This window comes from Furipterus horrens, unplaced genomic scaffold (genome assembly GCF_987537825.1).
Source record: "Furipterus horrens unplaced genomic scaffold, mFurHor1.1.pri manual_scaffold_9, whole genome shotgun sequence".
NCBI classification, from domain to species: domain Eukaryota; kingdom Metazoa; phylum Chordata; class Mammalia; order Chiroptera; family Furipteridae; genus Furipterus; species Furipterus horrens.
The window spans coordinates 87145143-87164045 of NW_028327179.1; the positions used below are offsets into that span (position 1 = coordinate 87145143).

The following is an 18903-nucleotide window of genomic DNA, read 5'->3' on the forward strand; positions in this document are numbered from 1 at the left end:
TCATCTGCATTTCCCTGGTAACTAATTATAGTAAGTACATTTCCATGTGCTTACTAGCTCCCCATATATATTTGGTTGTGAAGGGTCTGCCTTCTTAATCTCCCTGGTTTCCTACCAAGATAACACAATTATCTATGTATTTAGAATGGTCATCTAATAAGTGACTACGATTAATGTCTTAAGACAATAAAAGTGTGTTATTTTATAGGTCTGTGGGTTAGAAGTCCAACATAGGTCTCATGGGCTAAAATAAAACCATTGTATCAGTGGGGCTACATCCTTCTCACAGGCAAAGTTGATCCCCACATATTCACTCCATTCACAAGAACCCTCCAAATTTCAACATATTATAGCACCAATGCAAAGCCCAAAATCTCATCTGAATTACACTCCGAGGTCCCAATCATCAAAATCAACCCAAGGAGGTCTGGGTGAGACTTAGGGTATAATTAATCTACCCTGAGGCAAAATTCCTCTCCAGCTGTGGACCTGAAAAAACGAGAAGTTCTGGCTCCCGAAATACAAGGGTGGGACTGCCATAGGGTAACAGATATGATCATTTCTGTTCAAAAAGAGAGAAATGGAAGGAAGGGAAGAGCCACCAGACAGGCCAACTGGAAAAAGGGTTCAAGTCCTGAGGAAACTTCTCTCTAGTTCTCAGTTCCACCATGTGGGCCTGCACCTCTGTTCCCCAAGCTGCCCCACCTGTTTATCAAGGGCAGCATGCTTCCTGCCGGTAGAATTGGGGCTCTGACGGCCTCCTTTCACTTCACCCTCTCTCTGTCCCTTTCAGCCCAAACTGGCAGTGCTGCTGCCAGTAGACGATTCTCAAGAGCCTGTGGGACTACCAGACAGGTACAGAGACTCACTCGTTAGACAAGAGGCTCCTCCAGAGATCTTGTCTACATAATCCCGCCTCTATTTTTGGCTTCTGCTTAGAAGCTGGGGGACTCTGAGTCACACCCTTGATCTCTTCAGTGTTAGAGTGAATGCTCTGACCTTTGAATCTTTGAGGTTTTAGTAAAAGGCTGTGGAGTAACTCCTTTTGACTTTTTCTCTAGAGCATGTTTTCTAATTGGATCTCTTGATTTTACCATCCTTTGCCATTTCGGTAGGCAAACTCAGGAATTCCTGGTTCCCTTCTCTCTTTCACTCTCTTTCTCCCTCTCCCTCGCTGTTTTTTTTTTTGTTGTTGTTTGTTTTTTTTGAGTTGCAGCTGACATGTAATATTACATTAGTTTCAGGTGTACAACATAATGATGTGATTTCTGTAAAGAACTCCTGGTTCTTGTTTAACAGCTCCCTCTTCAATTTATTTCTTTACCCTCCAACTTTACTATAAATCACTAAAAGAAACCAGGCCGCGCCTCAATACTGTTTGGAAATCTCAATGAATTCACTGCTTAGAAGTCCTGCTTGCCACATGACTGGAGGACACAATTCCACTAAGCTTTCTGTCACTATATAACAAAGATCCCTTTTTCCTCGGTTTCTAACCTCCTCCTCCTTCACTTCTGAGCTTCCATCGGCAGCCCCTTTAAGGCCCGTATTTAGGCTGACAGTCTGCTCACAAGGATTTGCTATTCTCCAAGGTGATAAATGTTTTCTCTAGCCTGCTCCTCACTTCTTTCTCAGTCTAGCAGAGTCATTAACATCTATACTTCTATTACCAGTCTGTTCAAGTTAATGCAGGCTTTTTCTATCATGCTCCTCAAAATTCTTCCAGCAGCTAGCTGCTCACTGCCCACTGCTCACTGCCCAGTCCCAAAGCTACTTCCACATTTTTAGATATTTGTTACAGCAGCACCCATTTTTTTTCCTAGCTTTGAAATCAAATTAACATATAACAATTTTAGTTTACTGTTTAAGTTTAAGGTATATAACATATTGATTTGATACACTCTTATACTGCAAAATCTATTGGTTTTCTCTTGCTGCTGTAACAAGTTAGCACAAACTTAAAGGCTTAAGATAACATTCATTTCTTTATCTTACAGTCCTGTAAGTTCAAAGTCCGGCACAGGTCTCACTGGGCTAATATCAAGGTGCCAGCAGGGCTACATTCCTTTCTGGAGGCTATAGGAGTGAAGCCATTTCCTTGCCCTTTGCACCCAAAACAAAATCCTTGGCTCAAGGCCCCCATTCCTCCATCTCCCAGTCCAGCAATACACACTGCCGCTCTGACCCAGCTTCCGTCATCACTCCTCTTTCCTGACCCTTTCTCCGGCCTCCCTCCTCCACTTCTACCCTTGTCCTTATATTGGGTGCCCCTGGAGAGTCCAGCACTCTCTCCCTATTTGCTGATCAGAACTTAAATTCCCTGTTGTTGTGCAATGTAACATGCTCATAGGTCTTAGGAATCAGGGTGGAGATTTTTCAGGGGGGCCATTATTCTGCTACTACATTTACTAATTACTTAAAATGAACTAGAGACCAACCATAACTCAAAGCAACCTAATGAGACTTAGAGGGAAATATTAACAACTAAATAAACAAAAAACCCTCAATCAATAGTTGACTAGTCTATTTTTAATTTTTCCAATATTTAGTGAAGCTAGCAATCTAAGTGAAGATTTCCTGTTTCTTTCTTGCAGCAAACACTATTCACTGCCTAATCCAATACTGATTTTTAACCCCTTCTTCCTTGCCTGTCCCTAATACTTGGGCTGTAAAAGCTAAACACTCACTCTCTTTGACCCCCAAGGATAGTCATATAGTACAGCTGGGCCAAAGAGAGTCATATAATATATCTATGCCAAATAAAAGGCTATGGCATACCTGACAAAAGAGACAGAAGGTGTCCCCCTCCCTGGCCCCTTCCCAGTACCCCTCCCACTGCCAGGAATTCAGGCATCTATCTTGCAATAATGGGAGAATATCCACAAGAATTCGAGTCACCAGCCCTACCACACTGTCAAACTACTGAACCAATATCAGTAACTCTATGCCTATTTTGCTTCAGTGATTGTTCGCATCTGTCTGTTATTTTCAGCTGAAAGCTTTGTTAATTGAAACTGCATCAACACAACAAGCACCCCCTCCAAAATTTATTTTGTTTTACAAAAATCATATTCATTTAATGAGTTATAATTAAGAAGGCAATTATTTTTAAAATAACATTTGTTGTATATTTTAGAACTCTAAATTATACATAGTCATTCTAAGGACATTTGGAAATTATTAAAAGTTTAAAGAAAATAAACAACCACAACCCAAATATCCAGAAATAACCTCCTGGTAATATATCAGTGTATTTCCATCCATATATTTTTATATACATACATAAAATGTTTTCTAAAGTGAGATTATATTGAATATATAAAGTTCAACTCTCATTCAGCTTTTCCACATCATTAAAGATGTTTCAAAAGTATTTTCAAAAAAATTAAAAAACATTATGAAATATAATAAAATAACTTTTAACAATGGTAGACATGTAAGTTGTTTTATCCTTTTTACTAGCATAAACAGTGTTTCAGTGAACATCATTGTATATAATATAAGTCTTCCTGTGCTCTCTGATTATTTTCTGAGCATTGTTGCATAGATGTGGCATGACTGGGTCAAAAGGATAAAGCCTTTCAAACATTCAACAAAAGCTGCCGAACTGCTTTCTAGAAAAACTGAATCAATTTATTATTCTACCTTCTTTCTATATGCAAAACATCAGTCTCCCTTACATATACTGACTGCCTTTTTTCTTTTTTGCCAGTTTGATGGGTAAAAATATAACTCATTCTCTAGTTAATTTACATTTTCTGGTTATTAGTGAAAATGACTATTTAAAAGTATTTAGATCCTTTCATTGGTGATTTTACGATTTATCACTTGGAATTTTTTGAAGTATAAGAGTTCTTCTGTTATTTTAAGTATTTTGATGTACTTATATTTTATTTCAGTGTATCACTTGCTCTTTAGTTTTGTTTATATATTTTTATAAACATTTAACATGTAATTGTATTTATCAGCATTATGCTTTGTGACTTCTTTTTTGTGTTATCAGTTAGAGATGGTTTTTACATAATGACACCACATTTCAGAAAAGAATGCTTCAAGATATTATTTCGTTTAAGTTCCTATTGGCTTTCTTATAGTCAAACAAGTAAAATTAATATCAAGAGGACAGCACATATTCCACTAAACATCTAAGTATCCCACCCTAAGTTTTGACCCTTCACATACCTGCTTGTGACGATGATCACATCCTCAGAGATGTTAGCCATTTCTTTGATGGTAAGATAGCACATTCGTCTCAGTGTTTGCTGAAATTATTTATAAAAGGCAACAGGTTATTTCTAAAAAAAATGCTTTTATAAACTGTCTGAAGTGAGGCCCCCAAGTAGATATATTTAGAAAGTTATTCTTTTAAAGATTCTCAAGCCCTGGCCAGGTAGCTCAGCTGGTTAGAGTATTGTCCCAATACGCCAAAGTTGTAGGTTTGATTTCCAGTCAGGGCACATACAAGAAACCACCAATGAACGAATAACTAAGTGGAACAACAATTCAATGTTTCTCTCTCTCTCTTAAATCAATAAATTAAAAAAAAAAAAAAAAAAAAACCAAAAAAAACTCATCCACCCAAAAAGTTCTTTCAAAAATATCTGGATTAGAAAATATTTAGAATACTACAGTTTGCTAAACACGAGTAATTACTGCACTGACACTGGAGAACTCAAAATTTCAGTGAATTATGCGTGTTTTTATGAGGAAAAATCCAAAGTTGGACTCTTACAGTCCAAAGATTTAAGATTTTCAAAGTGTTAGAGACTTGTCCTGAAAAATGTATTTCAAAAATTCTTTAGAAAGATGTATGGAGAAACGGCAGGCTCTGCATTTTCCCCAGTTCAGCGTATACAGGTGATATTCCTGAAAGTATTTATGGTTGTATAACCAACTCCCATTTTCAATTATCAAGGTTTCTAGATGGATACCTGAATCTAGAATGAATGTTAAACTAACAATAATAAAGTTTTCTCTACCCTTCCTCCTCACCTGGATCTCCAATTTATTCCTACACTATGAGCACTGGTTCCTCCAGCCAGTCGAGCCTCATTCAAATGTCTTCTAAGTAGTACAACTCAAATATATCAGACTTAGCTCGAGAGTCCTAGCTGAGGAAAGATCTGGTGGAGACTTCTGAGCCCATTAAGAAAAGGGAAGAAGGTAGTGAGGATTCTCATGGTAATCAAACACACAGACATAAGAATCACCCATAAAAAGAGAAAGCCAGTAACAGGGCAGAGCTGAAGATAATTCCCCCACACACGAACACCACTAAAAATCTACCATGAAGCAGAATAAAACTGAAGAGACAGAAAATTAAAACCACACTTCAGATACCACCTTCCACCCATCAAAATGATTAAAATTTTAAAAGTTGACAATACAAGGTGTTGAAAAAGATGGGCTCATAAGTACTAAAACATATTGCCTAAACAAATATGCAGAGATGCTAAATAAAACAGAAACAAAAATTTGAATATGTAGCCAAAGACAAAATGAAGGGCAATCCATAGACGCCAAAAATAGAAAAACAAACAAACAATTCCTAGTCACAGAAGTACAAGGCCAGGGTCTTACTGGCATAGGATAAAGTATCTAAAGTCTAAGAAGGACGAAATTCTAAAAGGTATATTCTTCAGGCACAGGGAAAATTGTTCTAGATAATAACTCAGAAACACAGCAAGGAATGAAGAGTAGAAAGAAAAAAAGTGGTAAATAGTAACAAGACAGGGTGGTATTGGCAAAAGAATAGACACATAGATCAATGGAATAATACAGACCACCCAGAAATAACCCACATAAATATAGTCAACTGATCTTTGACTAAAGAGAAAAGGCCATACAATGGTACTGGAATCACTAGACTAAAGAGAAAAGGCCATACAAGTGATAACTGGGACAACTAGACATCCACATGCAAAAAAAATAAACCTAGACACAGACCTTCCACCCTTCACAAAAATTAACTCAAAGTGGATCAAAGGCCTAAATGTAAAATGCAAAACTATAAGACTCCTAGACGAAAACCTAGATGACCCTGGGTATGATGATAATTTTTTTTTATCCTCACTCAAGGACATTTTTTCATTGCTTTTTAGAGAGGGAGAGAGAGAGAAAGAAGAGAAACATCTAGCCCTTTACTCAATCATGGCTGGAAGCAGAACAGAAATGTGTTCCTAACATCAAAACATAATAAAAAAAATATTGTGAATTACCTATTCTTTTATTACTCATTTTCAACACTAATCCATTATAATTAAAGAACAGTCTATACAATTTCATTCCTTTGAAATTTGTTGTCTTGCTTTATGCTCAATATAGTCTGTATCTGTAAATATTCTTTATGTACTTCATTTACATTTAATGTAAAATTTTATTTTTAATAATCTGATTTACATTTAATGTAGTTAATAATGGTCTATACTACCATCTATTATATGACTTATGCTTATTCAGCTTGACCTATGTTTTTTCCCCTTTTTTTTTTTAATCCCTTATTCTGGTTTGATTTCTTAGCATTCTAGGTTTTTTGTTTTTGTTTTTTTTTTTCATAATTAGTTTGGAAGAGAAAAACAATAGAGAAAAATCAATGAAACAAAACTGGTTCTGTTAAGAGATAAGTAAGAGTATAAACCTCTAGACAAATTTTCCAGGCTAAAAGAGGGAAGACACAATTTACCAATATCAGAATGCAGGAAGAGACATCAGTATAAATCCTATAAACATTAAAATAATAAGGGAATACATATAATGAACAATTTTATGCCAACAAAATTCAGCAATTTAGATGAAATGGACAAACTCCTTGAAAGACACAAACTACCAGAGCTCACTCAGAAAGACAAAATAATTTGAAAAGCACCATATTTATTTCTGTTTAATGGGTTAACTATCAAAAACCATCCCACAAAGAAGATGGCTTCAATAGTAAACTCCATCAAACATTTCATGAAAAATTAATGAGTCTATAAAAACTTTCAGAAAGCAGAAGAGAATGAAAACTTCCGAATTCATTTTATAAAGCCAGCATTTTCCAATGACAAAACCCAGACAAAAACATCGTAAGAAAAAACTACAGATCAATATATTTCATGACCAGAGACTCAAGATCCTTAACTAATTTTAACAAACAGAAACCAAAGATTTTGTATTTTTCAGGAAAATAAATAAATGCATTTCACCATATCAATACACTAAAAAAGAAAAGCCATGATAATCCAATGGATATAGAAAAGCATTTGACAAAATTCAATATCTATTCATGAAAAAATAAATCTTTCAGCAAATTAGGAATAGAAAGGAACTTCCTCAACCTGATAAAGGTCATCTATGAAAAACTTAGAGCTAACATCACACTTAACAGTGAAAGACTAAATACCTACCCTCTAAAGATCAGGAACAAAGCAAAGATGTTCCTGAGACCATCACTTCCATTCACACTGTATAACAGTGCAAAAAGGCAACAAAATAAGATAAACAAATAAAAGGCATACAGGCTGAAAAGGAAAAAGTAAATCCTAAGGAATCTCCCATAATACTCCTAGAATAAATAATTTAATTGAACAAAATCACAAGACACAGGGCAATATACAAAAATCAATTTAATTTCTATAGACTATCTACAACCAATAGAAATACAATAGCATAAAACTGTTAACTACTTTAGGGTAAATATCACAAAATATGTTTAAGACCAGTATGCTGAAAGCTACAATACTGCTGACAGAAACTAAAGAGACCGAATAAAGGAAGATATACACCATGTAGAAAACTCAACAATGATACAATGTCAATTCTCCTCAAATTGAACTTTAGATTCACTGTAATCCCCATCAAAGTTTCCAGCAGGATTTTTCCCCCCTTTTATAAAAATTAAATTTATTGGGATTACATTGGTTAATAAGATTATATAGGTTTCAAGTGTACATTTCTATGAAACATGACCTGTATATTGCATTATGTGCCCACCACCAAAATAAAATAATCTTCTGTCACCATAAATTTGGCCCCCTTTACCCATTTGTTCATTTGTTATTTTCAGTTTTATATCCCACAGATGAGTGAAATCATATGATCCTTAATTTTATGACTGGTGTATTTCACTTAGTGTGATATTCTCAAGGTCCACTCATGTCACAAATGGCAGTATTTCATCTTTTCGTATTGCTAGGTAGTATTTCATCGTATATATGGACTACATCTTTAGCCAATCATCTATCAAAGGACACTGTAAATAACACTGCAGTGAACACAGGGGTGCATATATCTTTGTGAAAAAATGTCTTCAAATTTTTCAGGTAGGTATCCAGAAGAGGGGTTGCTGGGTCACATGGTAACTCTTCTTAATTTTTTGAGGAACTGCCACACTCTTTTTGATAGTGGCTATACCAGTTTACATTCCCACCAGCAATGGATGAGGGTTCCTTTTCTCCACAACCTCTTCAACACTTGTTATTACTTCTCTTGTTGATAAGAGAATCTCACTGTAGTTTTTTTTTTTAAATAATTTATTTATTTGTCTATTTTATTTTTAGAGAGGGAAAAGGAGAGAGGGAGAGAAACATCAATGTGTGGTTGCCTCTCACTTGCGCCCCCAACTGGGGACCTGACATGCAACCTAGTAATGTGCCCTGACTGGGAATCGAACCAGCGACACTTGGCTCACAGGCCGACACTCAATCCACTGAGCCACAGCAGCCAGGTGTAGTTTTGATTTGCATTTCCCTAATAACCAGTGAGGTTGAGCATCTTTTCATATGTATGTCTTCTTGGGGGAAGTGTCTGTTTAGGTTCTCTGCCCATTTTTTAATTGAATTGCTTGTTTGTTTAGTGTTGAGTCATATGAATTCTTTATATATTTTGGATATTTATCCTTGTCAAAGCTGTTGTCTGCAAATATCTTCTCCCTTTTGGTTGGTCGCCTCTTTGTCTTGTTGGCACTTTCTTTTGCTGTGCAGGAGCTTTTTAGGTTTAATATAGTCCTAATCACTTATTTTTGCTTTTACGTCCCTTGCCCTTGGGGTTATATCCATAAAATCTCCTCTAAGACCAAGGCTTATAAGTTTAGTACCTATGTTTTCTTCCATGTAATTTATTGTTTTAGATCTTATATTTAGGTCTTTGATCCATTTTGAGTTAATTTTTGTATATGAAAACAAACTGTGGTCCAGTTTCATTCTTTGGCACATGGCTTTCCAATTTTCCCAGCACCATTTATAGAAGAGGCTTTCTTTTCTCCATTGTGTATTTTTGGCTCCTTTGTCAAAAATGATTTGCCCATGTACACATGGCTCTCAATTCTGTTCCGCTGGTCTCTGTGTTGTTTTCTGCCAATATCATGCTGTCTTGATCATCATTACTTTGTAGTATAGTTTGAAGTCGGTGAGTGTGACAACTCCAGCTTCGTTCTTTTTTCTCAGGATTGCTTTGGCTATTAGGGGTCTTTTGGAGTTTCATACAAATCTGATGATTTTTTGTTCTATTTGTTTAGAAAACATCATTGGGCCCTGACCAATGTGGCTCAGTAAGTTGGGAGTCATCCTGCAAGCCAAAGGGTCACCGGTTTGACTGCTGGTCAGGGCACATGCTTGGGTTGCGTGTTCAGCCCCTAGATGAGGCACATGCAAGAGGCAATCAATCAGTGTTTGTCTCTCACATCAAAGTTTCTCTCCCTCTCTTGCTCTCTCTCTTCCCCTCTCTCTAGAATCAATAAAAGAAAAAAAAATTCTTTTTAAGTCATTGGGATTTTGATGGAGAGCACATTACATATGTATATTACTTTGGGCAATACGGACATTTTAACTATGTTGATTCTTCCAACCCATGAACACAAAATATCTTTCCATTTCATGCTATCTTTTTTCAATCTGTTTTCATAATGCTTTGTAGTTTTCAGTATATAGGTTTTTCACATCCTTTTTTAAGTTTATTCCTAGGTATTTTATTCTTTTTGTTGCAATTGCAAAAGGAATTTTTAAAAAAATTATTGTATTTTTCCCATTACTATTTAGCCCTCTTATATCCCCCTCCCCTACAATCACCACACTGGCATCCATGAGTCCTTTTTCCTTTTTGCTTGATCCTTCCACCCTCAGCCTGCAATTTCATAGTTAGTGTACAGGAATGCAGTGGATTTTTGTACATTGATTCTGTATCCTGCAACTTTACTGTATTTTTTTTTTAATAATTTTTTTTTTTATTGGGTGATTTGAGACAGACAGAAAGAAACAGCGACCTGTTGTTCCACCTATTTATGCATTAATTGGTTGGCTCTTATATGTGCCCTGACTAGGGATCAAACATGCAACCCCGGCACATCGTGATGACATGCCAACCAACTTAGCCAAGGCTGTTTGTTGTTTCTATAGTTTTTTGGTAGAATATTTAGGGTTTTCTACATACAGAATCATGTCATCTGCAAAAAGGGATACTTTTACTTCTTGATTCCCAATTTGGATGCCTTTTATTTCTTTCTCTTGCCTGACTGCTCTGAACAGAACTTCCAGTACTATGTTGAATAAGAGTGTTGAGAGTGGGCATTCTTGTCTTGTTCCTGATCTTAGAGGAAAAGGTCTCAGTTTTTGACCATTGAGTATAGTAGCTGAGGGTCTGTCATATATGGCCTTTATTATGTTGTGGTCCTTTCCTTTATACCCATTATGTGTTTTAATCATAAATGAATGTTGCATCTTACAAAATGTTTTTAAGTAGAAATAAACAGGCTTATTCTAAGATTCACATGGAAATGCAAAGAACCTAGAAGAGCCAAAACAATTTTAAAAATAAAATAGGAAAACATATATTACCTGATTTAACACTTACTATAAAGCCATAGTAATCAAGACAGTGTGGTCCTGGAATAAGAGCAGACATATAAATCAAAGAAAAAAATAGAAGGTCCCAAAGTGTCGATGTAACTCAGACATCATCATTTCCTCTTTCCCTCCTCCTTCTATACTAATATGCACTTATTCCAGTACCATTTGTTGAGAAAAGAGAGGAAAAGGAGGAGGTGTTGGAGGGAGGAGAGAAAGGAAATGAAGAGCAATCTAACCCTTACTTTATATAAATGTGTATATGAGAGTAAACAAAAATTAATTCAAAATGAATTATGAAGTGCCCTGGTGGGATGGCTCAGTTGGTGGGAGCGTCATCCCATACACCACAAGGTTGCAGGTTTGATCCCCATCAGGGCACATACCTAGGTTGTGGTTTTGATTCCTGATCTGGACACGTATGGAATATAACAGATTGCTGCTTTTCTCTCACATCTCTCTCTCTCTCTCTCTCTCTCTCTCTCTCTCTCTCTCTCCCTCCCTCCCGCCACCAAAAGAAATCAATATACATATCCTCAGGAGAGGATTTTTAAAAGATGAATCAAAGTAACTGTAAGACATAAAACTACAAAATGCCTAGGAAAAAAATTTAAAAATCTTTGTGATCTTGGGTTAGGCAAAGATTTTTATTATACACATCAAAAACATAATTCATAATGAAAAAAAAAATGGATAAACTGGACTTCACCAAAATTTAAAACTTCTGCTCTTTGAAAGACTTAGAAAATGAAAAACAAGCCAGAGACTAGGAAAAACTATTTGGGAAACATATCTGATAAAGGATTTGTATCCAGAATACAAAGATCTCTCAAAACTCAATAATAAGAAAATATACAGTCAGACTTCTGGTCAAGATGGCAGCATAGATAAACACAGCTGTATCCTCGCACAACCACATTACAATTACAACTAAACTATAGAACAACCATCATTCAGAACTGTCAGAAATCAAACTGAATGGAAGTCCTACAACTATGGAATTGAAGAAGAAACCACATCAAGACTGGTGGGAGTGGTGGAGACACTCAACAGGCTGGTCCCACACACACAGGTAGTGGATAAAAATTGGTGATTTTAATATCCATAAGACAAGATTAAAACTCTGCCCACTCTGCAGAACTGACCTCTTCTTCTCCAATGAGCCTGTACTCCCTCCATTGCAATCACCCACTTCCATTGTCAGAGCCTTTATCAATAACAGTATCCCTTTCATAATTTCATTTCTAAGCATTTCTCTCCAACCACCACTCCTGACACCAACAACTCTTTTTACCCCATCGTGACCTACCTCCATTGATCCTATCAACTTTATACTGTCTCAATCAGCCCCTGTTCTTACTTACCTCCTAACCAAACATAGATTCCATAGTCAATATTTCAATTACTCAACCTCATTGCCAACTCTCTTTGTTTATTAACTTGGCAAAATCCCAGCCCTTACCATTCCAGGCCTTAACCTGAAGCCTATAACTGGAGAAGAACATTCACCATGCTACCTGGTAATACTTTAAACTCATGACTACTAACTTCAAGGGGACATTTGTCCTGTCCAATAATCCTACATTTCTGCAACTTATTTCTTAGAAAACAATTTTGTGCCTTTTTTTCTTAATATAGACCCTGTGCTAGAGGTTTCAAGTTTGTCCTCACTCTGTATTCCCTGTTCTGCATCCTCTTCCCTGCTCCCCATCCAGCTCCTCCTCCCAACTGCCAAACAGTAAGCACAGACCCACCACCAGATACTTGCCCTGTAAATTCAGAGCCACAAAGAAGCTAGAGCTCTCTATAACTTTTACAACAGTCCCTCCCCTGGCCCCCCTCCAGCAGCTTGAAATGCATAGCACTCTAATCTAATTTCTCTAATAATAATTCTATAATATAGTGGTTCCGCTTGCCTGATTTAACCCTGAATTTTTGGTGCAGAGAGTGATTAAAGGGAAATAGGATCTTAAGGATAAGAATCTGAAATTGCTTCTCTGAGTTGATAAAATTACTCTGTTTCCAGTGGTAAAGGGGACAGTGGCAGTCCATGACATGCAGTGGTAAAACATTTAAGTTATCACCTATAGGTAAGTATGGTCAAGAACCTATAGAAGACAAGGCTTTGGGTAACCCAGTAGTTGCTGTCATAGAACATTTTTGTAAAAATGAGTTGTATAATAGGTTAATTGCTTCTAAGTACACTGGAGAACTTGGTAAAGAAAATGATGAGCTCAAAGTTTTAAATTCACAGCTCAAGGTCTGGGTAAGTGACTAGAAATCTTCTATATTGCCTTATTAGGAAACCTACGTCATGTGGACACAGAGCTGAGATTTCTGAAAAGCATACCCTGCCGGCTTAATTACAATGCAAATTCAATTCACACCCTATGGGGCATCTTAGATTAAAGTCAGGACCTTGACTGGGAAGGAGCTGAGGCACTGAAAACTGGAATGGGGACATATAGGCAGATTCTGATGAAGGTGAGTACACTGAGCCCTAAATTCCACCAAGCCTCCTTCCCAAGTAGAAGTAGTTCTTCATCCCCCCCCTTTGCCTGAAGTAATATGTAATGGCCTCCCCTGAGACAGCTGCCTTACAAGGGACTGCTGATGCTCCCAAGGACGCAGTCCCACAACTTCTCATTATCTAGACATATAAGCAGACTCAAATCCCAGAAGGACTGGCAGGTCAGGCAGAAAAATGTGGCCTGTGATGATAAGCAATAGGTACCAAATGGCTACAAGATCTGGACAATTTATGTCAACAGAAAGATGGAAAATATATGTTCCAGAATCCCCTTCCCTGGATGGTTTTGAGTTAGAGCTGGCCACATGAGAAGACAGGGGGAAAGCAGAAGCCATTGCGCTCTGCAAGTCAGGGTGGTCTAAGGTAATGAGAGACAGATGCAGAGGTTCTGGCAGCTTTAGTCCGTCCTCACTCCTCTTTTCCCCACTCCATGTCCTCTTTCCCACTCTGCATCGAGCTCTTCGCAACTGCCAGCCCTGCTAACCAACAGCAACCCCAGGCCACCAGAACCCTGACTAAGCGCCTGGGGACGTGGTAGCTATGTCCGCTGACTTCCATACCAGTCTACTTCTGCAGCGTCAGGCCGCGAGCTGGGTAGTAGCCGTTTTCATGAGTGCGTGGAAGATCTGTGGGTGAACAGCTTCATACTATATAGTTTCATTCTGTTATTTTCATATACCCTTTAATGAACAGTTATGAAAATAAACAATTTTTAAGTAATCTTAAACATTTCAAGCAACCTTCCCTAATTTGGAACCCTCTAAGTTCCCCAAGGAAAACAAATAAAAGCAACGTTTTTCAGCCTAAAAGAATTAAAAAAAAAACTTACATCATTAGATTGAAACAACCGAGTCATTGCAAAGAAGGCTTCTGTGGCTTCTATAGTTCCGAAGTGTTCACCCTAAGTATAATTTAAAACAACAGTTAAGGATTTTCTCTTTATTTGTGCAAAACTCTTTCAGAATGCAGGGAAAAACATCTATTTGTAAACATTCTGCCATTCTGCTATTTTTCTAACAGCCATTTATGCGCTCCTTATTTAAAATAATTCAGTATCACACACTTGCTATAAAAGTTCTAGAATAGAGGTCTCTAACTTTACAGCAGGAACTACTTTAATTTTCCTGAAGAACTGTGATTTACAAGGAGGTAGAAAATAATCCTAATCAGATTGTGATGTTATTGTTACACTGCCTACGAGCAGAGATCATACTGAATAGGAACATGACAAATATTAAACTGTAAAGAACTATTAGGAATCCAGGAAACATAACTTAAAGAAACCCACTAAAAGGGCAGAAACCAGATTATTTATATAAAAGGCTTAAGGGGCTGGTAATAGATCTCAAGATACTGGCTCAAGCCCCTAAAAATATGCTTTGGATCAGAACTTTAATGTGCTCAATAAATTAGCTGAGGTTCTTGCCAAAATACAGATTCTGACTCAACAGCTCTGGGCTAAAGCCTGAAACTTTACATTTCTAACTAGCTCCCAATAGTGACAATGCTGCTGATCTGGGAAACATATTTTTTTGCGTAACAAGATGTTAAATAACTTACTTTACTTATAGTCAAAACAATGCAGATCACGAGCCACCTGAAACATTACCATTTCAATATTCAATTTCTCTATTAAAGCAATTCTACAAAATGTTAGGCCCAATCGCTTTCAGAACTTCAGATTTTACATAGAATATAACTAGTCTTCACTCTGTCATGGGTCTAACAATAAGCCAATTTTGGTGAAAAACTTTGAAAGTTTAGGATGAAAGACAAAGTATAATAGTTTACCAATTACTTCAGTCAGAATATCCAACTTGCTCACCAGCAAATTTTCCCTCTTTCTTTCATAACTATTTCCTGAATACCTAGAAATCCATGTACTTTTCACTCTTATTGGTAAAACTTTAGTCCCTATTTGACTTAAAATTCAGAGAACATATGGGTATGTCAACTCTGGTAGATATTTAAAAGTATTTTTCCATAAGGCTCTCCCAAGATCTATGCAAAAGAAAAAAACTAAAGTTCTCAAACCTGTTTATGTATCAGATTGTGCTTGGTAATTTCCTTATCAAGATAATTAAATGTTTCAACATGAGCACTGGCCAATACAAAAGTATATCTACTCTGAACCAATGCCAACCACTCAAAATTCTGCTTACATAATAGATTTAGCTAACTTGGACACGTGCCTTAAATGTTTCCAATATGCTACCACAGAGGGATATGACTTTGTGAATTTTATTTAAAAGTATGTACTTATTGCTCAATCTCCATTTGCAAGCTACAAAATTTTATTATGTCTCTGGATGAGGTCTTCAGTCATGAAACACAGTCAAGATAAAGTATTCTCATGGAATTCAAATTGGAAACCATAGCCTTCTTAGCACCATATGTAAGCCATCTGAGCGTGTGAGGGTATGTGTGTGTGCATGCGTGAGTGAGTGCATATGTGCCTAAGAGACAAAAATCACATTTCCTAAGGTCCTAGACATTTCATGAGACTTTAAGTCAACAACAACAACAACAAAAAATAAAAATAAAAATAAAGTTAATAACAACAGCAAATAGAACCTGTTTCATTTACAGCAAATATTTTTGTTGGTTTTTGTCTGTTGTATCTCTGGTGTCTAAAATAATGCATAAGATACAGCAGATGTGTAATAAATATTTGCTGAATAAATATTTGTTGAAAACTATTCCTGAATGCTCACTATGTATCCAGGACTATTTTCAATGCTTTACAGTTATTATCTCATTTAATCACTACAAACTTTAAAAACAAATATGATGATGATAATCCCCATTTATAGCAAAGGATATTAGGCCCTAAATGGTTAAGCCCAGAATCATACTGTTGTAAGGTGGAGTAAGGATAATAAATATAAAATCTGAATATTAAAAGAAAAGATTTCAAACATCACTATGTACCCACCCATATCCCCAAAAGGGTAAAATATCTATCTAGAATATGTCTAAGGCTTTGCACTCTATTTTTGGAGACCACAAAGACCTCTGAACAATTCTAAACAACATGATTTAACATTAAATAATACTTGTTAAATTCAAATCAATGTTGAGAATCTACTATGTGCTTAGTTGCTTTAGTACCTCATGAGTAAAAAGTATATGTCACAGTCCTTGTCCTCAAGAAGTTTTACACATTATGTTATGCAAACATTGTAGATGTTTTTAAATAAGTGAATTTTTAAAAAAAATTATACTTTTCAGAAAGTACTTTACTATATCTTATGTATTTTCTATTCAAGGACACAAATCTGAAGAAAATCAAAATAATTCACCTGGTTCAGTAAATAGAGAATCTTTGTAAGAATATGCAAACATCTTCTGGGATTGATGGGCGTTTCATTGAATAGACGAGCCTGGAAACAAAATACATTGTTATATGAAGTATATTTCCTACTTTTTCTATCTCAGATTACAGAAAACTAACTTATAAAGACTATTTGTATTTTAATTACAATATCTAAATAATGTTAGCTACCTATAGTTTTCAATGTATTATGATATATGATAAATTATTGCACGTAGCCTTGGTTTTCCATTCTATACTCTCTCTTTCCCTTGTGTCTACTGCTTTGCTTCAAACTTGTGGGCTCTATCTGTTAAGTAAGAATCACAATATTTATCTACATCACTTGACTATAACGAGTTTAGTATCTATAACTTCCTTCAGTGATCTTACACAGAACACTTCTTTGGGTATTTTATTTAAATTTTCAAACATGTGGCACAGTCCTCACGTTTTTGTACTTCTCTCTCCTCTGACAGGCAACCCCTCATCCTTTGCCCTCAAGTCTATATTCTCTGAATTCAGTTATATGCCTTCATTCTTGTTTGGATCTCAACATTCCAGGGGCTCTCTGCCCACCATACTACAATGGAATGGAACAGAAGAAACACCACAGACTTCCAAGCCATACCTCCTGTAAGACAGCACTCTTCTCCAGATGCCGAAAAGGATTGGAACCACTACCTATAGGTTAAACAAAACATATCTTTAATAACTGCCCTACACACACTTATTTTCTACACAAGATACTGAATGTTTGGGATAGCACACCTAAGTAGAGGGGCCACTTGGGTATCACAGTGATAATCATTACTAATATGTATATAAACTACGTACAATCATTTTGATTCTGCAACTATTTGTCGTTGCTTTCCTGTAAGATATATTGCACTTCTGCAGGAACTCTGCCTGAAATGAGCGTCTTCTCCTGTCCATTTTTACATGAATGTTACAACTATCTGTCATGTCCAACATTGATAAGATTGTGGTAGGGCCCTTTGGAGTTCCCTAAAGGGAAGCACGATTTTATGTGTTTCTAACATTTACCGTGAGGCAGAAGAATTTAGTAGATAATCATGTAAACTTAAAGATGGAAGGGGCCATGGAGGTTTTACTAACCCAGCCTTCGATCACTCTTTATGAGAGCAGCTATCGAACACTGAGTTTTGTTTTGTTTGTTTGTACGGTGGCTTGGTATCTTCCCCGTTTGCTTTGGACCCAAGTATCAAGATGCAACTCACTTTGGGATTCATGAGATGAGCTATGTACCGTGAGACAGTGTTGCTCTGTGGGAAGCACACAGTGTAAAGGTCCCCAGGAAGACTGTAGGTACAAAGCACCTCAAAGTTCATATACACACACACTGTCCCGTGTATTTGAGACCCACTCTGGGTCCCACACTACCAGCACCCCTCGCCTCTTACACGTGCACACCCATTCCCTCTGCCACCTGCCCTGCGCCCGCCGCCTCTGCGAGCAGCCCACCCCAGGCGAGCGGGGAGGAGCCGGCTTGGAAGAGCTGCGCCCAGAGAAGGGGAAGGCGGAGGGGGAAGGAGGAAGGGGAGAGGGAGGGGGCGGGGCTGCCGAGCAAGGGGGTGCTGCGCGGGGCGCCTGGGCTGCAGCGCGCGACCCGGGGGGAGGCTCCGGCGCCGGGGGAGGGGCTAGAGGCAGGCTCCCGGCTGGAACCGGCCCCCTGACACACCGGCGCCCACGCCCCCCGGTCTGCATCCCCGAGAGCGTGTGGCGGCAGGCCGGGGAAGGAACCCCCCCGCGGCGGAGGGTGGGCGTCAGAAGCCCAGCGCGTACCAGACTCCTCGTCCTTCTTGTCGAATTTTTTAATCATCTTGGACCACTTCCCAGCGCCCAGACCCAACGCAACCTTCCCAGGCGCCTCAGCCGGCGAGCGGAAGAGGCTGCAGGAAGGCCGGCCCCGGGCTCCGGCGCGGGTTGGGCCGCCCTTGCGTCACTCGGGGAGAAGGCCCGCCCTCCCCGGCAGTCGCGCCGCTCTCGTCCCCTAGGGCTGCGGCCACGCCCTCTGGTCTATCTCCCAGCCGGCGGAGGCGTGACCCGGCGCTAGGTCCCGGCGCCCGCTTGGTGGCTTGTGCCACGACCAGTCGGTACCCCGGCTCACCCCGGCCCACCCTGCCAGCGACAGGGGAGCCCATGCCCTGAGCGGGCAGAATGTAGTTTTATGTGGTTGACACGCCCTGGATGGTGACTTCTGCTGGCCTCTCAGTCTCCGG

General features: G+C 38.1%; 1 protein-coding gene across 1 annotated transcript in view; it reads right to left on the bottom strand.

Annotated features, from left to right (window-relative positions):
• The window catches only part of COPG2 (coat protein complex I subunit gamma 2), a 646146-nt gene extending 627569 nt beyond the window's left edge, over positions 1–18577 (bottom strand). Inside the window, exons 1-5 of the mRNA XM_090287525.1 lie at positions 18467–18577; positions 17292–17344; positions 16650–16730; positions 14177–14248; positions 4183–4262 (exon numbers count right to left, since the gene is read on the bottom strand). Coding sequence (XP_090143651.1) covers positions 4183–4262; positions 14177–14248; positions 16650–16730; positions 17292–17344; positions 18467–18503 — 323 coding nt within the window. The 5' untranslated portion in view covers positions 18504–18577. The remainder of the gene's footprint in view (positions 1–4182; positions 4263–14176; positions 14249–16649; positions 16731–17291; positions 17345–18466) is intronic.
• Between the last annotated feature and the right edge of the window lie 326 nt (positions 18578–18903).